A 22,387-nucleotide genomic window follows, 5' to 3' on the forward strand; every position below is an offset into this window, starting at 1 on the left:
TGAGTTGCTTCCTGGACAAGAAGGCGGGGTCCACTCTGGCAATAGTGCTGACCTGGAGACTACAGGATTTGAGAAAACGCGGAGGTTTAAATCCAGGCTCAGATGGGGAGAAGAAAAAGTTCTAGGGGCAAGAATTCTTCAGTCCTAGACCTCGACAAAGGGATGGAGGTGGAGGTGGGGGTGGGGGTGGAAGAATGTTGCAAGTAATCCCTTGATTCAGTCAATACTGGATCCAAACAGCCCAGATAACTAGAGAAGAACTCCTCCTAAGGCAAAAACTGTAACAGAAATCACACTATATAATGTCTTTTTTTTTTTTTAAATTTTTTTATTTTTTATTGACTTTGTAATAATATTACATTAAAAATATATATGTGAGGTCCCATTCAACCCCACCCCCCCACCCCCCCTCTCCCCCCCCCCCAACAACACTCGTTCCCATCATCATGACACATCCATTGGATTTGGTAAGTACATCTTTGGGCACCTCTGCACCTCATATACATTGGTTCACATCATGGCCCATACTCTCCTCTATTCCATCATGTAGGCCCTGTGAGGACTTACAATGTCTTTGTAAGACTTCAGCTATTTCCTCCCCACTTCACAAGTTTCACCAACCTGACATCAAAATCACAAATGAATGGCCCTGTCCCTTATTGGAATTCTCTCTCCCTGTTCCCAGTCATAAATTCTAATCTTCCCTATTTGGCATTTACCACCCCCATCCCACCCCTACCCCCAGTCTGTTTTCCTACCCTGTTTCTGTCTCATTCGCTTTACAAATATTTGTGTGCCAGAACTGTTCAGGAGCTAGGAACGCATGAGTAAAGACAAGCAAACCTGGGGAGTAGGTGAGGAAACAAAATGTATAAAGAACTGGGTCCAGTGCCCAACAAATTATTCATCTTACTTAACTGTTATTATTAGGTTTGGTGCTATTATTTATTACTATCTTTATTCATCCAGTAATTTTACCAAAGGAAACAACAGAATGGCCTGAGTAAAATTTCAATTTTGTAGTGAAACTGAAGATTTGAAACACTGATAAGATTAAACACAAGTGAAAATTTGCTCAAGGAAGTATCTATCAATATGTGACTGCTGAAGGGGTTTTTTTAGACCCTAATTCCAGCCCAGTTTACCCAAAAGGCAGGATTAGAACATGATTATATCTAAAATCAAACCTAATCAATTTCTTTTAATGTATTCTGTCTAAAGCAAGTATCCTCAAACCAAAAGATGATGATCTGGATTATATCTACATAAGGGAAATTGGGAGGCAAGTCTCAGCCTTAAGTAGCATTTCTCCTGTGTCATGGTGGGGGATAGGGGGTGTCTGGTAGATATAAACATTTCATGTAGCAAAGAAAGCTACTTTTATGTCACAGGCAAGGACAGTTTACAAGGTCACACCTTGCCTAGGTCACATAATCTTCAGAATTACTTAATATAGTTTACTCTTAATTCAAGTTTACATCCAACCTTCTACTCTCTTTAATATCTTCTAATCCCCTCTTCTCTTTAATTCCCTACTCACCAATTCCCCTGAGAAAAGATTGCCCTATGAGGCCCAGGAGGCTTCCTCAAACCACATCTGTATCTTTTGGTCTATCAAATAAAAGTGCCACAGTTCTAGTTTACATCAAACCCTACCTGGGATCCTCATCCTAAGCATATCCTCTCTGTTCACACCTCTTTCTGCTTTCCCCAGTTGGTTTTCAGCCTCTAAACAAGCACAGATCTGTATACCTGTAAGTATTCCCTGTACTGTAAACCCTGCTATACAGCAGATACTCAATAGCCAAATACATGAAATGTCCATTATTTCTCTTTGGACCATCTCAAGCTAAATCCTAATACCCTATTTCTTTACAACCCTTTTGATCTGTTTTCAGCACCCAGATTATAGGTTTCCAATTTCTCAGTTCACTGGGCCCTTGGCAGCTCAGCAATTTTTTCACATAAAATTTACACAAAATTGAAGGGAAATATGTTTTTATTTTATTCTTAAATCTCCACAACTGGTTGCTAATGGGATTATGTGCTTATTGGGCACTGTACAACTTCTCAAACCTCAGATTCAGACACTGTTACCCTCATTTCTTATTCCATGCTGATTTTCACTCCCCTTTTATTAGAAAGACCTCTTGAAATCCAGCTTTGTAAAGATATTGTATCATCAAAAGGAATGTAGCACAATCTAAAGTTCAGTAATTTTCTACCTTGAGCTAACAGTTTACAAGGTGTACCAGATGGGTCAAATATGGTTCCCTTTACATTTTGAAATGTCCCATGTGCCTCTGTGTTCTCCCCTTGGTGTAGAGCTCGTGAACCATGGTCCCAGGCCTTCTATGCCACCTCATTCATGAATCATAGTGTAAATGAGTGGACTCTGCAAACTATGGGTATGAATACCAGCTACATCCCTTGCCAGCTGTGAGATCTTAGAAGTAGTAAAGTTCCTACTATCCCTGTTTATTCCTTTGTAAAATGGTGACAATAATAATAATACCTACTATTGTTGCAAGGGTTATATAAAATATTTGTGTTTAGATAAATGCCTGGCATTTTAGTAAGCATATAGTAAACGTTATTATTATTATTCCCCACTGTCTTTTTTTCCTTTTTGATCTTTTCTAGACCCACCTAATCATGAATTGGATCCAAAGAAAAACTGGAGGTACATCTAGCCCACCAGCACTGATTATAGTCCTGCACTGTCCAAAGCAATAGCCACTTGCCACATGTGGCTACTTAAATTTTAAATTAAATTAAATTAAATAAAAATTCAGTTCCTTGGTCATGCTAGCCACATTCCAAGTGCACAATAGCCACAAGTGGCCAGTGGTTACCATATTGCATAGCACAGAACACCTCAATTCCAATGATCACACCCAGGCAGACAATACCCAAAAAGGCAAAAAAAAACTAGAGCTCATAAAGAACATGGGACACAGATTACCGAAGTCAAGGGAGCAAAGGCTCAGTGTAATTAACAGAAATTAATCCCATAAAACTAGATCACACAATACCCCAGCCCATCAATCTCCCCCCACTCCCCATACCACCCCTCATCTTGGTTAGCTAACTTTATGCATTACCTGAAACATTTATTGCCCTAAGCATGGAGTAAAGGTACTGCATTGTTTTCACAGTCAGAATACCATACCAAGGAAGACCTGATGATAGTGAAGTCCCACCTCAGAAAAGAGAAAGAAGAAATAGGATGTGTGAAATACGTGAAAAAAGAGAAATCAGATTATGACACTGTGGGTCACGGTAGCCAGGCAGATCCATTTCCCACCCCATTCTTTGCCCATCCACACAGTGTACTAGTTACTGCTTGTATGGAGACCTGGAAGAAAAATGGATGCAGGTCTTTGCTGTTTCCTCCCTTGTGTCCTCCATAACTTGAGTTCTCTCAATCTAAGTGGGGAGAAGTTACCTCACAGTAAAACCAGGAAATACTTAAGACATCCAGTATGATGTATAATATTGAAAATCTTTACCAACCAGTATCAGCCATAAGCAACGAATGCCAACTACACTGCCTACAACCCTATCAGAATATCCATCTGGCCTGGGGACACATTAGCTAATATTGCTCACTGCAAAGAAGTTTACCCCAAGACAGGAGCTTAAGTTAATTAATTAGTTCATGTAACACCATTTATCAAGCAACTTCTCTGTGCCAGGTCTTGAGCATCAAAAGGATGCCATCCCAAGCACTGTACACTCTGCCACTTCCGTGCTTATGCCACTTTCAATCTGCCTAGCAGATGATGTGGGTGCAAAAGCACTAAAAATTGAATCAAGATGCCTAGACTTTTAGTCCCATTTCAATCTCTCACTTAACATAAGTGACTCTAGCTTACAGGGTCTCAGTTTTCACATCTGCAAAATAAGGTTAGTCCTGACTTTCCTGTCCACCTTACAGTGGGTTTTGGATTCAAATGAATGCTTTATTAAATGTGAGCAAATTATAAATATTAGATATTACTATTAATCTCTGTATTTCTCTGCCTATTGAAATCCTACTCAAGACATCTCAAACCCAATTCACACTTGTGCAATAATATATTAATTTCTCCTTACATTTTTGAAATCTCTGGATGCTCTGGCTAGAAGTGATATCTTCTTTTCCTGAATCTGTATTAAACTGTTTAATTCATTTGTTACAAAGCAAGTGACCATGAATTTCTAATATGGATATTTTTTACTGTATTAAAAGATAACTAGTATTGATATTTTATGTTGTTAATTTTTTACTTGTTTACTTATGCCTCCCTATCCATAATAAAAGTTTCTTTAAAGGGATGCTTTATGGAGTGTCTTTCACATCAAGTAGATATTTAATAAATATTCGCAGATTATTGCTTCCTGAAATTCTACCCATTTGTGGTAGATCGAGAAACATGAACACACTATTTCACAGCTCCTCCCATCAAGGGATGAAATCTTTTTCTCCACATGCTTAAATCTGCATAGACCTTATGATTTGCTATGACCAGCAACAGAATGTGGTAAAAATGAAGTTTGCTAGTGCAGGAGGCCAGGTCTGAAGATACAATGCAGCTTTCCCTTTCGTCCTCTTGGCCCATCCCCCAAAGGACCATAGGCTAAAAAGAAACCCAGCCAAGTCAGCAGACACAATTCCCAGACATATGAGTGAGGCCATCTTGGACCATTCACTTGTTTTCAGTCACCACTTGACTGTACTCTCATGAATAAGCCCAGATTTACTAAAAGTACTACCCACCCAACCCACAGGATGAAGAGAGAAAAAATAATCACTTTAAGCCACTATGTTTGGGGATTATTTATTCCACAGCAATAGATATTGGAAGATCAGAAGTGGTATTCTTCTCCCTTGCACCTCTTTTATAGTCCTTTTTATAAATTACCTTTTTTTCTGAGCATTTATCTTCCGACCATTACCAGACAGGAATGTCACTGAGAGTGGGAGAGAATTGTTGATACGCATTCCACCCAAAGTACACTGCCCGGAACACTATATGATTGGCCCAGTTGCAAAATGAGTAATGGCTCCTTCCAAGAAAGTCTAGGAAGTTGTGGTGATTTGGAGCTATGTACCTCAGAAAAACATGTTCTTAAACCTAATCCATTCCTGTGGTTATGAACCCTTATAAATAGGACCTTTTGATGAGGTTACTGCAGATAAGGTGTGGCCGAGGATGGGTTTTATCCTATTACTGAAGGTCTGACAAGGAAGATCTCAGAAAGGAAAAAAAAGCCACAGAGGGAACAGCTGAAAGTCAACAGAACCCAGAAGAGAAGAAAAGAGGCCAGGAGAGGCCACAATGCTCTGTGACAGAAAAGCTAACACCAAGGATCTCCGCCGGCAGCCAGTCCCAAAATGCCAGCCTTTGGGAAGAAAGCATCACTTTAATTTGGACTCTTCCTATCCTCAAAACTGTGAGCCAATAAATTTCCATTGTTTAAGCCAACCCTTTGCATGATATTTGCTTTAGCAACAAGGAAACTAAAACAGAGCTCAAGTCCCAAAGGGATTTATTATAAGGCAGTTTCATCATAAGATGAAGGGCATAAGAGCATTTAGAAAATCACTGTACTTCCCTTTCCCACACCTATTTGGGTGGAGGTTAGTCTGAGATTAAAAGGGAGTTATTAAAGGACATATTCAAGATTACTCCATCATACCTTTCCTTCAATGCCTCACATACCTGTCAGAGAGGACATTCTTCCCCTTGGTTGACATTTCCTCTCTAGCCACACTCCCTATGCATCCTTATATTTAACCTATAACAAAAACATTATCAAGAGCCCAGACTACTGAAAAAATAAACCATTCTGGGAAGTGGATTTGGCTCAACTGATAGAGCATCTGCCTACCACATGGGAGGTCCAGAGTTCAAACCCAGGACCTCTTGACCCATGGGGTGAGCTGGCCCATGCTCAATGCTGATGTGCGTAAGGAGTGCCGTGCCCCCATGTAGGGGAGCCCCATGTGCAAGGAGTGTGCTCCGCAAGGAGAGCCGTCCCACACACAAAAAAGTGCAGCCTGCCCAGGAGTGGCACCACACACACGGAGAGTTGACCCAGCAAGATGATGCAATGAGAAAAAGAGACACAGTTTCCCAGTGCCACTGACAGGAATCCAAGCAGACACAGAAGAACACACACAGTGAATGGACAGAGAGAACAGACAACTGGGGGGGGGAGAGAAATTAAAAATAATAATAATAATAAATCTTTAAAAAAAAACATTTTACTCATCCATCCCTCTATGACCCTTGTTACTATACCCAGTTCTCCATCTCTCCCCACAATTTTATACAGATAAACATCAGATTAAAATGAACATCAACTATGCCTTTGATAATGGTCAGGGCAATCATCAAAGGACAATTTGGGGAATGTATGTGTAATTAGGGTGCAAATAATGAACCCTACTCCAACACTAGAGTGAATGCTTGTAGATCTGTATGCCAGTAATCTGGTTTGTCCCTGTCATGCTGTAGCCCCTCTCCATTTTATATACAGAGATTCCCTAGTTTTGGGGGTGACTCTTAACTATGAGACCTAACTGGTTAAAGGACACTTTTTGTTTTTTAAGGAGTTACCAGGGATTGAATCCAAGACCTCATACATAGGAAGCAGGTGCTCAACCACTGAGCTACATTGGCTCTCTGACACTATCTTCTAATTAGAAGCTGGCCTGGGAAAACGGTGTCTAAAGTTCAAAACTTAGATAAAGTCTCCAGCGCCTGTAACAGTTGCAAGTGTTGAGACAGCAGCAGTTCCTTTATTTTGAATATTTGGGACAGGCTGCCCTTTCCTCAGTGTTAAGGTCAGTGGAGAGGTTTCTAGCCAAATGATCATGGTCCTCAGTTTTATTTATTTTTTCAATTCCCTGTTGTTTCCCATATGTAACACAGTCACAATTTGGGCTCTGACTTGGGAAAAAGTCAATTGTGGTTCAGGGCCCCAGAAGAACCATATGAGGTTGCTGGGGGAGTAGGAGGGAGGCACTGTTCTTAAAGATTGAGTTCAGAGCTCACTGTTAGAACTTCAGGGTTCTGCTTTGATTCCTGGGAAGGGGGTGGGAGGAAGTAGTCTCATCTGAGGAGTTTTCAGGAAAAGGCAGTCTTCCCAGCATTATTTGCAGTCAAGGGACCCCTACTCTTAATAGACGGGAGCCAAAATGCTACCATTCTTAGCAATCAGATGCTTCCCAAGAGCATGATCATCCCAAGAATCATCTTCCTTCGACCTTCCAGGTGACCAGGACGAAGAAGCTTTTTAAGACACACTAAATAGAAATTGTGTACCTCTTTCTTCACTGACAATGGGGCCTTTCCTACCCTGTATATGCTTAACTAAGGAAGACTATTTCAATAACACTGAAGGAAAAAAAAAGACCTCTTTAAGGTGATCCATTTTTATCCCATCATTCATCCTTAATCACTGTCTTTTCACTTATACTTACACAATTAAGGAAGACCACTTAAATCTCTTCCCAGAACAAGGAGTCCTTCACCTTGACCGTCCCTGCTCTACCCTGAAACAACGAAGATAAAATAGCCATGATGGGGGGCAGGGGGTGGACGGGGACTCTACACAAATAATCTGAGTCTAGATACACATTTAGTAAGGCATCTTGATAGGTTTGAAAAGGAGTAATCTTAGCTACTCTGCCTTGCAAGTTGAGTGTATGGAGTACTACAGATAAATAGGAGAGATGGTAGGTTGGTTGGTTGGTTGTTTAAATAAAAGTCTTAGCTGCCTAAATTCTTTTTCAACACTTAGCAGAATAGCCTTATTCATCAGGAGTCTCATGACTGGAGGCAAAGCTGAGACAAGTCTAAAGACTGTACCAAACAAGGTAATCAAAATATCTTTCAACTTGATTCGTTCAATCAAAAACATTTATCATGCCTACATGCCACGGATTGGAGGAGTGATAAAATTGAATGAAATGATAAGGTTTTCTTCTAGTGGTGGAGACATTCATAAAAAGATAATTTCACAATTTAACGGGATCGGGGTTGGAGTTGGAAAGTACAAGGACAGCTTCCTGGAGAAGCCAATCTTGTGTGATGTTCAGAACAGACTCCAGGGAAAGAGATTGGGGTGATAACATTAACGTTTTAAAACATTTCCTCTTGGTACATCTGTACATTGACTTTTTTTTTTTCCAAGTATTTTTTGAGTAGAGTGGGCTTTAACCAGCAACCCGCCTCTAGCTGGTCAGAACTCCCAAACCTAGCAGTTAAGTCCAAGCTGCCTCACGCTTATTGCCCGCCCTTTGAGCCATCAGCCACGCCCCCGCGTTCTGGCGCTAAATTCTGGCCAATAAAGTTCCGCCTCAAGGATCACAGGATGAGGGAAGGGAAGCTACCAGCCAATGAGAGGCCCATTATAATCGCAAAGGTGGGGAAAAAGTCTTTCAGTGGCGTCTTCGGACCAATGAAAAGCACATGACGCACCACGGGTGGGCGCGGCGCAGCTTCCTGAAACACAGGAAGAGAGAGTACAAGTGGGCCTAGCACAATCTCATGGTCTGGAGGTAGCGCGATGGCCCACGCTACCAATCGCTCGCAGAACGTCTAGTCACGTGCACTTTTTGCAAGCCCAGCAGCATCCGGCAGGTCATGTGACAGTTGACGTTAGCATGACACTCCCCAATGGAAAAGAAGAATTGCCTTCACAGGACCAGGAATTGGTTTAGCTCCACTAATAATACCACGGCGGAGGCGGGGCTGGCCTATCACGTGCTGCGGCACGGAGCAGGGCGGGGCAGGCCGCTGGTTGCGGGGTGAACTGGGCGCGCGGCGCGCAGGCGCCCTGGGGACCCGGTAGCAGCGGCGGTGGTGGCTGCGGCGACGGCAGCGGCGGAGGGAACAGGATACCTGGCGGGATAGGGAGTCGGCGGTGGTGGCCATGGCGGCAGATGGAGAGCGTTCCCCGCTGCTCTCCGAGCCCATCGACGGTGGCGCCGGCGGCAACGGTTTAGTGGGGTCAGGCGGGAGTGGGGCTGGGCCCGGGGGAGGCCTGACCCCCTCCGCACCACCGTACGGAGCGGGTAAACATGCTCTACCCCAGGGTGAGCCCGGGCGGGTCCCAGGTATTCCCTAGAGTGCTCTGAGAGGCGGGGCGGGGGCGGGGACGGGGAGGGAGGCGGTGCCCAAGCCCCAGGTACGGGGCGACTGCACTGGTGTCAGGGTGGGCCTTCCTTCCCTCCACAAACGCGACCAGAGCCTGGGAACGAAAAGAATTACTGAGGAAGCAAGGGAAGTGCCAATTTTGAGACGCCTGCGGGCTTCGGTCAGAAGGGTTGAGGACCGGAAAGAGTTCCCTGTCCCCGTGGAGCATCAGTAAGGTGCCTGTCTACAAGTGAACTCAGCTCTACTTTTTATTGCTTTATCTGCAGCATTTCCCCCATTCCCAGAGGGGCACCCAGCCGTGTTGCCTGGGGAAGACCCACCACCCTACTCACCTTTGACCAGCCCGGACAGTGGAAGTGCCCCAATGATCACCTGCCGAGTCTGCCAGTCACTCATCAACGTGGAAGGCAAGATGCATCAGCACGTAGTCAAATGTGGCGTCTGCAATGAAGCCACTGTGAGTTACTTATCTCTTCAGAACAGGCTCTATTTCCTGGATCCCATTTCTAAATCCTAGCTTTTAGGTGTTAGCCAAGTGTTCTTCATGAAACACAAGTTTCAGTTCCACAAGTCTTACGGCCACTTCCCCAGAAGCCACTCACCAAAGCTTTTGTATACCAGACCTCACCTTCATACCCGCTTCCTGCAAACTTAAGCCTACTTCTTATTTGCAAATCTCATGATATATGTCTTTCTTTCATTTCTCCTTCCTGACTAGGAATGTATCTCTCTTATCTCTTCTCAAAAGGTGTTTTTGAGGAAATTGGAAGGGATTGGAATTAGAGGTTTGCTCGCTGATATCCTCATTGTTTTCTAGCCAATCAAGAATGCACCTCCAGGGAAAAAGTATGTTCGATGCCCCTGCAACTGTCTTCTTATCTGCAAAGTGACTTCCCAGCGGATTGCCTGTCCTCGTCCCTACTGGTAAGAGACATGAGGTGGGAAGGGGCGGAAGTGGGAAAAACTGGATCACCAAAGACTGATGAATGTTTATAGAGAATGTAAAGGTAAGCTGTTTTTTCAAAAGAAGGAAAAGCTAAGGACTTGTGCCTTTGAAATATTATCACCATTTTTCTCATCTTGCAATAAAAGATTGTGATGAAATTCTCTCCTTTGGGAGAATGGAGAGCCTCTCAGCTCGGATGGATTATCTTGTGGTGAAAAAGGAAACGAAGAACTCAAGTTTGAGCAGTGTTTGTCCTCAAGGATTCTCCTGGGGTGGTGTGGGACATGAAGCATCTTGAATGTACACAGAAGTAGAGGAACTTGAAAGGCTGGGAATGGGGATGTGTGGGAAGAACAGTGTAGGGATCTTTAGGATTAAAAAGTTATCTACATATAGTCTTTTTCTCCTGTCCAGCAAAAGAATCATCAACTTGGGGCCTGTACATCCAGGACCTGTGAGTCCAGAACCACAACCTGTGGGTGTCAGGGTCATCTGTGGACATTGCAAGAACACTTTTCTGGTGAGAAGGCCAGGAAAAAACTAGGAGTAATTATGTTTCCCTCGGTAATGACATGAAAGGGTCTACTTTATAAGAACCCATTTCCTACCTTTCCTGCCACCACGATCGCCCCTTCAGGGTTCTCATTAAAGATGACTCTGCTTCTGCTATTCATTAGCTTCTCCCTTTTTCTTTCCTCTCAGTGGACGGAGTTCACAGACCGAACCTTGGCACGTTGCCCTCACTGCAGGAAAGTGTAAGTGATTATGAAGTGGCATTGTTAAACAGGTAATTCAGTAATGTGTGGAGTAAAATCTACAGCCATAACAAGCATCCATTCCTGTTTGTCTCCCCATAGGTCATCTATTGGGCGCAGATATCCACGAAAGAGATGTATCTGCTGCTTCTTGCTTGGCTTACTCTTGGCAGTCACTGCCACTGGCCTTGCTGTAAGTAATCTTGACCCAACCCCTTTCATTCTGTTCCTCAGCCTCATCTTCCAAGATTTGGAAAATGGCTACCCCCAAAAAAGGTCAAAGAAACTGAGGGATTTTATTTTAAGGTATATATGAGCTAAAGTTGAAGGTAACTGATAAAGTCTTCTTTATTATAGAAGTAAAAAAGAACAAACCATTCTTTCTCCACAGAAGATAAGACAATGGAGAAGTATCTTAAATTATTTTATTAGGAAATCTTCAGTTGTGAGTCATTAAGAGAAACTGACAGATGTCTGTTTGGGATGATATATGAGTATGTTCCTGCCTGGAAGGGAGCAGCTGAGCTGAACAGCCTGACCTTTCAAAAGGTCCCCAACAGTGGTTATGGATAGAAAATGGGGAGTGAAGCTTGAGTTTTGTGTCACTTGTTACTGTGGCTCCTGGGAAGTGGTGGGAGATCAACACTAAACTCATCTCCCTTTTGTCGTCTTCTTGCCCACATCAGTTTGGCACATGGAAGCATGCACGACGATATGGAGGTATCTATGCAGCCTGGGCCTTTGTCATCCTGCTGGCTGTGCTGTGTTTGGGCCGGGCCCTCTATTGGGCCTGTATGAAGGTCAGCCACCCTGTCCAGAACTTCTCCTGAGCCCCATTTTGACACACAGACTGTGTCTGAGCCCTCCCTGGTGGGGAGAGTGACACTACAAAGGGAGCTGGGGGTAACGGGCTCCCTGGGCTTCCGTAAGTGGAGCCAAGCAGCTGCCTTCCTTTTCCCTGGGGAGAGGTGGGAAGGAACCAGGCCCTCACTTAGGTTTGGAGTGGTAGAGACCACCACTGGCCATCTTCTCTCCAAGGGTTGCTGTGTTTAGGGTGAAGTAGGCGAAATGTTGCCCCTAAACCTGGAATCTAAGACGGTTCTAGCCTTGTCCTTCCTATATGCTCCCTGAGAGCCATTCCTGTCCCTTACACATTCCAGGGCAGGGTAGGGTGGGTCACCCTGGGGGTTTCCCTCCCTCTTGTGCACCATTAGGACCTTGCTGCTGCTATTGCACTTCGCCAGGGGCTGGCTCTGACCTCGGTACCCTCAGTCTGCTCTCCCCACATTCCATGTCCTGTGGGGGGTGGGGTCAGCCGCTGCTTTGTACTAAACCACAGGAACTGATGTGTATGTAACTATTTAATGTGGGATATGTTCCCCTAGTCCTGTATTTCCCTTAATTTGTCCTTCCAACTTTCTTTGCCCCCCAGTTGCAGTATCTAACTGGACTGGGTAGGGTTGCTCTGTCTTGGGGGAGGTTAAGGACTCATCCTGTGCTTGTAAATAAATAAGGTCATGACTCTACCCTCTTCCAGTTGTTAACTTGTATGTATGAAGACAAGACAGGAAGAATAGATATTTATAGCTTCACGAAGGGGAAGAACACAAACACAAGGCTGAAACTATGGCTCTTTATTTTCACATGGACAGGTTAAAGGAAATCGTCAATAACATCTAATGTTAAAAGCACACAAAACTAAAACCCTGGGCATTAAGACAAGACCGATTTGTCAAATCTGTCACTACAAACATGGGAGGAAAACTCAGATTATAGATTATTTTTAGAAAGGAAATACAGCAATTTCTCTAAAGAAATATTTTTAAAGAAACGATGGTTTAGGGGGCTCATTTCCCAGGCTGAGGTTGATTTTCTGGGAGGTGTCACAGTGCTAGGAATAAAGTGATAGGACAGTGATCACTGCCTAGGGCCTTGGAACGAATCTTGCTGTCACACAAAGCAGGTAACAGAGAGTGGGACAACAAAAAATAATCAAGGCGCCAGCCAACGTTCTTGGAGCGAGCATTCATCATGTAAGTCCAAAAAGTATATGCATAGGCAGTATTGGGGTAGAGGTACCGGAAGCTATCAGCCAGTGGCACAGCCTGCAGCAAATCCCCAAAACCTTGACGCTCTTGCGGGGTGAACCCAGCATTCTTTTTGTTTCCCTTGGGGTTGCGGAGGTCAATCTCTTCATGAGCCACATTGAGGTCCCCACATAGCACAAGGGGCTTACGGGAAGCTAAGTCCTTTAGGAACTTGCGAAAGGCTTCATCCCAGCGCTGCCGATACTCCAGTCGCACCAGACCCCGGCCTGCATTAGGTACATAGGCTGTTACCAGCACAAATGCATCAAATTCAGCCACGATCACCCGACCTTCCTGATCATGTTCTTCCTCACCTAAAGATAGGATGAAACAATCAGCATAAAGAAATGTAAAAAAAGAAAAGTAGAGAATGATGGACTCGAGTTGGGACAAGAGTGAGGTATCAGCAATGGGTTTGGAAGTGCTCAAACATTAAGGTCTCACCGATGCCATAAGAGACTTTGAGAGGGCACTGGCGGGAAAGCAGGCCCACACCACTGTACCCTTCCTTGTCCGAAGGTGCTGACCAGTACTGATGGGATAATCCTGGCAAGTCTTGAAGTTCAACAGGTAATTTGTTCTCTGAACATTTGGTCTCTTGGAGGCACAGAATATCTGGGGCTTCTTCTTTTACCCACTGAGTAAAAATGGAAGAAAAAGTGTATCAATTCAGACTTTTTTAACATTTTTTTGCTGAGTATTTGGGATTCACAGGTGACACAAAGTTCCTATGCATAGAGTTTCAATAATCTAGCCATACAATAAACAATTATACATCGTTATTAGTATAACAACTGACAACTAATGAAGAAGATAATAAGAAAAGGCCTTAAATCCTACACTAAGGAGACATGTTTTTTCTAAAAGCAGTGGATAGGCAGCTAAGATTTTTAGGCCATAGTTAAATATGCTGGAGACAAAATGGAAGAAGCCCTGTGAACAGGCTTCCGCAGCATTCTGAGGGAGAAATCAGCACATGAAACAAGACAATGGCTATGGAATTAAGGAATGGACATTTAGAAGATTCAACTGGCAAGACTCTTTTAAGTCCCAATTATCTCTCTGCCACAAGAAAATTACAAAGAAACCTTAATCCTGGGGACTAAAATGAGGTGATAATGCCTGTTGCCCTCCTTGAATTCCACTCACATCTAAACCTTTCTTCTTAATCCAGGCTCGAAGCCCATCCACATTCCATGAGCAGATCTTGATTGTAGCAGATTTGCCACTAGGTGAGGTTTTCCGATCTGGGGGGTCCTCATACAGGACTTGTCCCTCTCCTGCTGCCTCTTTTTCGTTTTTCTTTCCTCCCGTCTTACTCTTCTTGGTCTCTGGCTCTATAAAATGAGTAATGTATTTAGGACAAAAGTTGATTTCCACCCTTGATGCGGAGTTAACCACAGGCCCCCCGACAGTCTGCAGTTAACCGCTATTTCAAATTCACCCGTTTAAAAATCTGAGTCAGTCTGTACTTCCCCGTCATAGAGGCATTAGAAACAGCGTACCGCAGCCCCTAGAAGTTTTATTCTCTTACCCGTCTTGGGCTCTTCCCCGTCTTCCGCCACTGTTTCCTTTTTCCCACGCTTCGGCATCTCTAAAATGAAAGCCTTTAGGCTCTTGTTCCTCGTCGCCCACCGAAACAAGATTTTTACCGCGTTGCCTGCAGACACAAATCGTGAAACTAAATTTGGTGAAGAGGAAAGCCCTGCCTCCTGAGTCCCCGCATCAGATACCGCCTTCCTAAAAGCAATATCTCTTGAACCTTTCCCTGCCTCGGTGTATCCAAGGCCCTTCAACCAGCTCTTGACCCACGGGATAGTTTCATAGTACTTAAGCACCTTCTCGCGAGATGTGCCCTCTGATCGACTGAGGCTCTTAATTGTGGGTCTTGACTCAAGCTAGCTGGCCAGATCTCCAGCGAAACGCCTGTTAAAGGCAAAAGAATAGCACCCCGATATCTGATCTGCTCGGGTCCCAGCCTGGCTCCTACTTACAGACCACAAACAATGGAGAACGCTATGTCCCCACGTGGGTAACTGGCGCGGTCTCGGCGGAGATTTGCGTCACGTAGCTGAAGGGCGCGACTGATTGGTCTGTCTTGCTGCACGTGACAGGGAAGCGCGGCCTTTCCTCTTCTGTCCTGGAGAATGAAGGTCCTAATCCTCTATTCTCGGGCTGTTTATCGTCTTGCCAGATGCACGAGTCACCCTGAGACCCAGACCTAAAATTACAGCACTGTGCAAGGGGGGGAGGGGCGGGAATCTGTTTTGAAGGCTTGGACGGATCACGGGAAAGAGGTGGGGAAACATATAGGAACGAAAGGAGCAGATTCCGGCTCAGCTTCCCTGGCAGTTTGGAGGACAGCTTCTTGAGGGGCCTTGACAGGTCTCCGTGACGACGGGGGGGAGACGGCGTAGGCGCTCCAGCCACGGGAGTTCTCTGGACTCGAAGTGTGCGCTGTTTGTAACAGCCGTGGGCTTGTCCTTTTAGTGTCCGTTCCGTATTTGCGGACCAGCACGGACTGTTGAGGGGCTCCGTAGGTCACCAGCAGCACAAGCTCCGCCATGCCGGCGGTGCTGGGTTTTGAAGGCAGCGCTAACAAGATTGGCGTAGGAGTGGTTCGGGATGGCACAGTGCTGGCGAACCCGCGGCGGACTTACGTGACACCTCCGGGCACAGGTTGGTGAGTGGAGAGCTTAGTTTACGGCGCGCTTATCGCACTGCATCTTCATAAACGCTGGTGCAGTGGGGTGCTTTGTCTTTTCTTACAGCTTTTGATCTGAGGCTCATTGGGATTATGTGACAGTCTTAAGATCACAAGGATGGTGGATAGAAGAGACACTGGCACTCAGACCTGGATCTTCTGGGTTTGTCAACGTTTACCGAGCGCCTTTTATGTGCTAAGCATTAGTTGGATGTTGAATAAGTGTCATGATTCTGCTGTGGAGTCTGACATAAAACTAGATTTTCACACTATAGCATAATAAGTGGTATAGTAGAGATGCAATCAAAATTTTTGAATCAGAAAGGGAGGAAAGAGTGGAAAGGCTTCCAACTTAAGTGTCTAACAGAACTGGCTGGCTTTGTAATACACAAGTTTAGCCTTTATGTTCTTGAAATTCTGTTCAAGTGGGAAATAATAACCTGTATCATTGGGTCTTGGGGATTAAATGAAAGCACCTTTATTAAAATAACTTTTAATAAATGTTATTTGTAAGCTATTATGTCAGATCTCATTTACCCCCCTCGTGTACATCTCCACATTTGTGAGTACCTGAAAAGCTTTGCTGAAAGATGATATAACAGATGCCTCGGTAACAATATATATGTTCAGCACTCACTCTTCAAGGCACTTGGGTACTGGAAATACAAAGATAACAAAATAACCAATTATTTGAAATACTCATAATTAAATGGGAAAAACTACAAGTAAATAGTAATGCTTTAAGGAACTGAGGTGGAGCAATTGACAGGGGACCTCTCTCCACATCAGAGGTCCACAGGATTGAATCTTGGAGAAGAAAGAGGGGAAAAGAAGACAAAAAAGGAGAAATAGATACAGAAGATCACACAGCGAATGGACACAGCAAACACAGCAGGGCAGGGGAGGGGAAGGGGAAAATAAATTTTTAAAAAATTTTTAAAATGATAATGCTTTAATTGTTAACTACAATAATGTAGTTATGTATAAGGCTCTGAAGCATCACAGGAACATCGCTAAAGGATATGGTGTAGATATCCTTGAAGTGAGTTTTGAAAGCTGAGTATAAAGAAAAGCATTTCTAAGAGCTGAACAGCCTGTATAGAGGCTGAAAATTATGAAAGTATTATCTGAAAACCTGGAAAACAGGATACTTTAAGTAGAGTGAAAGGGACTCTTCCTACTAATTCCTACACTACTACAACTCCCTTTTTCTTCTGCCTACCTTTGCTATAGAAAAAAAAAATCCTGTGACCTCTGACCTGTGTCCATTTCCTAGGATTCCTCCCAAGTGATACAGCCAGGCACCACCGAGCTGTTGTCTTGGACCTGCTACAGGAGGCACTAACAGAGGCTGGATTAACTTCCCAGGATATCGACTGTGTTGCCTACACTAAGGGTATGGATGAGAGAGTGACAAACAGTGGAAAACTATACCTGGAGCCTGGCTAGATAAAAATAGCCTGTACATCACTTCTGCTACCACCATCTCTATTACCTCTCTTACATCCTGTATTTCCTCCATTCCTATTTATCCCAATCTCTATAGCAAGGGTTCTTAACCAGGGATCTGTGAGCTTGAATTGAAATTCAAGAAAACATTCTTGTGGGGGCATGTTAATATGGGTGTGATATGTTTATTAAATAATACACAGTGTAGTGTGGACTTAGTAAGGGGTCCATGGTTTTCAACTGATTGGCAAAGGGGTCTGTGGAACAAAAAGGTTAAGAACCCCTGCTCTGCAGGATTTTAACTCCCATATCTATCATCCTAGGCCCGGGCATGGGTGCTCCCCTGGTTTCTGTGGCTGTTGTTGCCCGTACTGTGGCCCAGCTATGGAATAAGCCATTGCTGGGTGTGAACCACTGTATAGGCCACATTGAGATGGGCCGCCTCATCACTGGAGCCACCAGCCCAACTGTGCTCTATGTCAGTGGAGGAAATACCCAGGTATGTGGAGTACACTACTCATTCCTTTTTATTTATTTATCTTTAAAGATTTATTTTTATTTATTTCTGTCCCCTTCCCCCCTGTTGTCTGCTCTGTGTCCATTTGCTGTGTGTTCTTCTGTGTCCACTTGGATTGTCAGGTGGCACTGGGAAATTGCATCTCTTGTTGTTGCATCATCTTGCTACATCAGCCCTCCATTTGTGTGGCACCACTCCTGGGCAGGCTGTGCTTTTTTTCATGCGAGGTGGCTCTCCGTGCAAGGCGCACTCCTTACACAAGGGGCAGTCCTATGCAGGGGTGCCCCTGCATGGCATGGCACTTCTTGTGTGTGGCAGCACTGCATTTGGGTCACCTTATCACATAGGTCAGGAGGCCCTGGATATCGAACCCTGGGCCCTCCATATGGTAGGCAGATGCTCTATCAGTTGATCCACGTCTCCTTCCCCCATTCCTTTTTAATTTCTAAGGCACCATACCAGCAACTTCCAAGTTCTACCTGAGCGGTGGGAACTGCAAAAACAAAGTTGAGGTCATCTTTATCTAGGATGATGTACACCAGAAAACCTACAATAGAATTTGTAACATTGCAGATTTGGGCAGGACAATCAGAATGTTAGAAGACTTTTTTAATATGTAAAGATTATAAAGATTAGGAATCTCCTGTTTAGAAAAGGAAAGAACTAAAAGGATTGAAACTTCCAAAATAATGAAAAGAATTTTGTAAGTTTGAACCTTCCTTTTTCTGTAATCTTAGCAACTGAAACTAACGGGTACTGCTCTATTTTTTTTTTTTTTTTTTAGGATATTTAAATGTTTTATTATTGGTGGAAAATATATAGAATTGTTATTCCAAGAGTGTAGAAATATAAATAACTTTTAAAACACTTTATTATATGATCTCACTTACATGAAATAACTTGAATATGCAAATTCATAGAGAAAGAAAGATTACAGGGCTCCGGGGTTGGGGTTGGGGAGTTAATGCTTAATGGATACAGAGTTTCTTTTTATGGGTGATTGTAAAATTTTGGTAATGGATGGTGAAGATCATAGCACAATATTGTGAATGTAATTAGCACCACTGAATTGTATTCTTGAAAATGGCTAAAATGGGAAATTTTCTGATATATGTATTTGTTACCACAATAAAAAAGAATTCTTTTAGCACTTTATAAACGGTAGAAGATAGTAAATGTATAGGTGAAACTAGATTTTGTTTGGGATACCTTACAAGACCTTTTAAGGTTGGGATCAGAGGACTCCAACTTTACCACAGAATACCTGATAGTATTACTGTCAGAGATAGATCAGCATTGTCTCCAGCTGACAAAAGGATTATGTTCTAAAACTTCATTTTGTGAAATAATTATTAAAGATGGGAATTATTTTCTCATGAAAATGATGTGGAAACCTTAGCAGATGGAATTCACGTTGTTGGTTGGAGCCTGAAGGATGACATAAGAGATGAGGGCCTTGAGGCATAAAAAGTAGCAATGGAGGCTGCAAGAGTTAGGAACCGCAGTGTGTGTTTCCTCTTCTTTTCCTCTTCCCTTTTGCAGCTTGCCTAAATCTGAAAAACAGGGAAGATGATCAGGTAAAGAGTAATTGGTAACATCTATAAAGGCAGGATTTTTTCCTTCCCCTTTTGTCTCCATCCTTTTGGCAGCATGAATCCATTGACAGCAGTTAGATCTATATCAGAAAGGAAACAAATCCCTAGCAGCACTGGGAAGGGAAAGAGACTTAATTATGATCCCTAGGAATCCCTCACTGTTAGAGATGTGGAACATTTGTGTCAGTGGTAATAAATACTCTCTGGGCTAGAAGCTAGTCACATATGAAGAGTGGACATAAGTTGCTTACTAATGCAGAGTTGGGTCACCAATATGGGATATTTGAGTTCTTCATCTCTACCTCTTTTCTTGTTCTCAAATACCACTACCCTCTTAGGAAAATCTGGAAGGGCTCACATTCCATGCCTTCCAAGCAGGAAAACCTCTTCCCTAGTCCACACTGTCAAGGCTGCCCTTCTAAGGGATAAATCGGAAACCTCCAATCTGGGAAAAATATATTTGAAGTGACAGTTTGCATCTGTCCTAACCTAGTCTATTTTTGATAGATTAGGAATCTGGTCTGGGAATCCTCAGGGTGTATGTGCTGCTTCTCAGATAAGAACTATAAAAAATACTTTTTTCTCATTTCCTTTTGGGAGCTTTAGTGGCCATGTTGATCCTCTGCTATGTTCTTCCCCAAAGCCAAACACTCCTCTTTACAGACTTGAGGTTTCATGGACATCCTCATCACCCTTAGGTGATTGCATACTCAGAACATCGTTACCGCATCTTTGGAGAAACCATCGATATTGCTGTGGGTAATTGCTTGGATCGCTTTGCTCGAGTGCTGAAGGTGAGCCATTGGGCTGCAGAGAATATAAGATAAAGATGAGTTTCTGGGGAGCCCTAGAAATGGAGGGCGGAGCTAGTAAATAAGTATCTTGTGCTTCCTGGATATCTGACTTCATCCCCTCCCATTCATTTCTTTCCTGTTTTTCCCCTTGCCAGATTTCCAATGACCCAAGCCCAGGCTACAACATTGAGCAGATGGCAAAGCGGTGAGGGGACATAAATTAGAGAGACCCCACTTGGTGGGGCTTCAGGGATTTCCCTGTATATTTCTTAATGAGTTTTGGAAGAGGCTTTAGAGGGATGAGCAGCCAGCTAACTGTGAGCTTAGTGTCTCATATTCTCACTCCCCCATAGAGGCAAGAAACTAATTGAGCTGCCATACACTGTCAAGGGGATGGACGTCTCATTCTCAGGAATCCTGTCGTTCATTGAGGTGAGGAAATGGGGGCACTTTGATGCATTTCTAATGAGCCGTATCTGTTTTGCTCAACATTGTATTTCCAGCATATAGCATAATACTGGCTTATATCAGATGCTCAATAAATTCATTCAGCAGATGTTTATTGAACATGTTTTATGTGCCAAATACTGTTTTAGGTAATAGGGATACAGGATGGAATAAAACAAAACTCCCTGCCTTTAGGAGTTTGCATTCTAATGGAAGGACACAAAACAAAAATGAAAGGAAGAGGGGAGGAAAAGTACGTATACATAGATATATATAAAATGCCAGGTGGCCATGGATGCTAGAAAGAAAATAAAGCAGTGAAGTGCCAGAGCACTTGAATCTTGAATGAATCTGCCCATTCTATATAGCTTGCTGTCAGGGGTAAAGTGTGGCATGGAACATTCTGGTAGCTTGAAAGGTGGTAAAACAAGGCAATCCTCTATGTGCACTGATATTTGCCCTCGTGTAACTCCCAAAACACTGTTCATTATTTATTTTGTTTGCTTTGATTGTAGGATATAGCCCAGCGGATGTTGGCCACAAATGAGTGTACTCCAGAGGATCTATGCTTTTCTCTGCAGGTAACAAACTAAAAAACTAGGCCAGAAGGTTGGGGCTGGAAGGGATTTTTTAGAGCAGAACTAAGTTGGGATGCTCCATGATATTTCCACCTTATTTATCCCCCACAGGAAACCGTGTTTGCAATGCTGGTAGAAATCACTGAACGAGCCATGGCGCACTGTGGCTCCCAGGAAGCCCTCATCGTGGGAGGTGTGGGCTGTATGTGTCATTAAAAGTGTTCCTTTTTCCTTGCGTTAGGCGTTATACATCCTCCTGATAACTCTAAATCTCTAAGGGTTTGGGGAAATTTTTTCGTTTTGTCCTTTGCTTCCCACTCCTTCCCCCGTTCCCCCCAAACCCTTACTTCATTTTCCTAAGTAAATGAACGTCATTTTCCTAAGTAAATGAACGTGAGGTCTATAGATGGGCCATGGAGAAACAGTTAAACTAAGCTAACCCTGTCCCTTACCACTTCATAGGTAATGTGAGGCTACAGGAGATGATGGAGACAATGTGTGAAGAACGTGGAGCCCAGCTTTTTGCCACAGATGAGAGGTAAAGGTTCTTTCCTAAAAAAGATTAGGAATTACTCTTATTACTTCTCTTATTACTCTTATTACTTCTCTTATTACTGTGATTTTCTTCTCTTAGATCCCAATTTTCCTATCTCTCTTCCTTCCCAGATTCTGCATTGACAATGGAGCCATGATAGCCCAGGCTGGCTGGGAAATGTTTCGGACTGGACACAGGACCCCCCTCAGTGATTCTGGGGTCACACAAAGGTGAGGGATCCACCTCTTGGGAGGAGTGGATAAGATGATATGGGAGGTAAGCAGAAATCAGCTAGGAAGGATGGAAGGTATTATTAAAGGTTAGCCCTCTATCAAGTTTTTCCTCTTTTTCCACAGGTATCGGACAGATGAAGTGGAAGTGACCTGGAGGGACTAACAAGACTTAATAGCATCAGAGTAGATAATGCCCTAAGTGGAGCCCAAGGGATGTTGGGCCTTAATTGCTATCCTGATGTGGGAGTCCTGGGAAGGCTATGAACTCCTCTCTCCATTTGAACCCCAAGATGGTTTTGCAATAAAATATTTTTGGTTTTGTATGTTGGTAATGGGCTTGCTTATTCGGGACCATTATAGAGTTGGCACTGGATAAATTCTTGTTGATGGGGTGATTGGATAAGGAGGCAGGAGTCAGAGCAGAGCCTTAGACAGACTGTGAGTAGCCTTAAAGGTTGCTGCCCACAGCCAAGAGTCAGGGGAAGTCTGGATGGCTATCTAACATCCTCTTCTTAAGAGTTTATCATACTTATAGTTTTAATATCAGGTCCCGTGCTAACTGCTTTATGTTCATCATGTTATTTCAATCTTTTTA

The 22,387-nt window shown here is 43.5% G+C and overlaps 3 protein-coding genes across 7 annotated transcripts; 2 read left to right on the forward strand and 1 right to left on the reverse strand.

The window, feature by feature from the left end:
* Positions 1–8,774: 8,774 nt before the first annotated feature.
* Positions 8,775–12,379, forward strand: PIP4P1 (phosphatidylinositol-4,5-bisphosphate 4-phosphatase 1). 3 transcript variants are annotated; one of them, XM_004482696.5, is made up of 7 exons: positions 8,775–9,070; positions 9,419–9,609; positions 9,970–10,076; positions 10,513–10,618; positions 10,801–10,853; positions 10,956–11,046; positions 11,540–12,379. In XM_004482696.5, the coding sequence occupies exons 1-7, from the start codon at positions 8,929–8,931 to the stop codon at positions 11,681–11,683; spliced, it is 834 nt and encodes a 277-aa protein (XP_004482753.1). In that variant the 5' UTR covers positions 8,775–8,928; the 3' UTR covers positions 11,684–12,379. The 3 variants fall into 3 exon arrangements, with proteins under 3 accessions (XP_004482753.1, XP_023441593.1, XP_004482754.1); XM_023585825.2 differs by having other exon boundaries at positions 8,803–9,091; XM_004482697.4 differs by having other exon boundaries at positions 8,804–8,995.
* A 93-nt stretch (positions 12,380–12,472) lies between these two features.
* Positions 12,473–15,048, reverse strand: APEX1 (apurinic/apyrimidinic endodeoxyribonuclease 1). Of its 2 annotated transcripts, none has more exons than XM_058293831.2 (5): positions 14,935–15,048; positions 14,475–14,600; positions 14,090–14,277; positions 13,385–13,577; positions 12,473–13,254 (listed from the first exon to the last, which is right to left on the reverse strand). In XM_058293831.2, exons 2-5 carry the CDS (start codon positions 14,530–14,532, stop codon positions 12,737–12,739), a joined length of 957 nt encoding a protein of 318 aa, XP_058149814.1. In that variant the 5' UTR covers positions 14,533–14,600; positions 14,935–15,048; the 3' UTR covers positions 12,473–12,736. The 2 variants fall into 2 exon arrangements, with proteins under 2 accessions (XP_058149814.1, XP_004485372.2); XM_004485315.4 differs by having other exon boundaries at positions 14,779–14,967.
* A 275-nt stretch (positions 15,049–15,323) lies between these two features.
* On the forward strand, positions 15,324–22,115 carry OSGEP (O-sialoglycoprotein endopeptidase). Of its 2 annotated transcripts, none has more exons than XM_004482691.5 (11): positions 15,324–15,619; positions 16,921–17,040; positions 17,417–17,592; positions 19,904–19,999; positions 20,155–20,204; positions 20,353–20,431; positions 20,962–21,027; positions 21,136–21,226; positions 21,487–21,562; positions 21,691–21,789; positions 21,916–22,115. In XM_004482691.5, exons 1-11 carry the CDS (start codon positions 15,505–15,507, stop codon positions 21,953–21,955), a joined length of 1,008 nt encoding a protein of 335 aa, XP_004482748.1. In that variant the 5' UTR covers positions 15,324–15,504; the 3' UTR covers positions 21,956–22,115. The 2 variants fall into 2 exon arrangements, with proteins under 2 accessions (XP_004482748.1, XP_071070185.1); XM_071214084.1 differs by having other exon boundaries at positions 15,334–15,619; positions 21,136–21,217.
* The last annotated feature ends 272 nt before the right edge of the window (positions 22,116–22,387 follow it).

The sequence above is a fragment of the Dasypus novemcinctus genome, chromosome 3, assembly GCF_030445035.2.
Source record: "Dasypus novemcinctus isolate mDasNov1 chromosome 3, mDasNov1.1.hap2, whole genome shotgun sequence".
In the NCBI taxonomy this organism is placed as follows: Eukaryota; Metazoa; Chordata; class Mammalia; order Cingulata; family Dasypodidae; genus Dasypus; species Dasypus novemcinctus.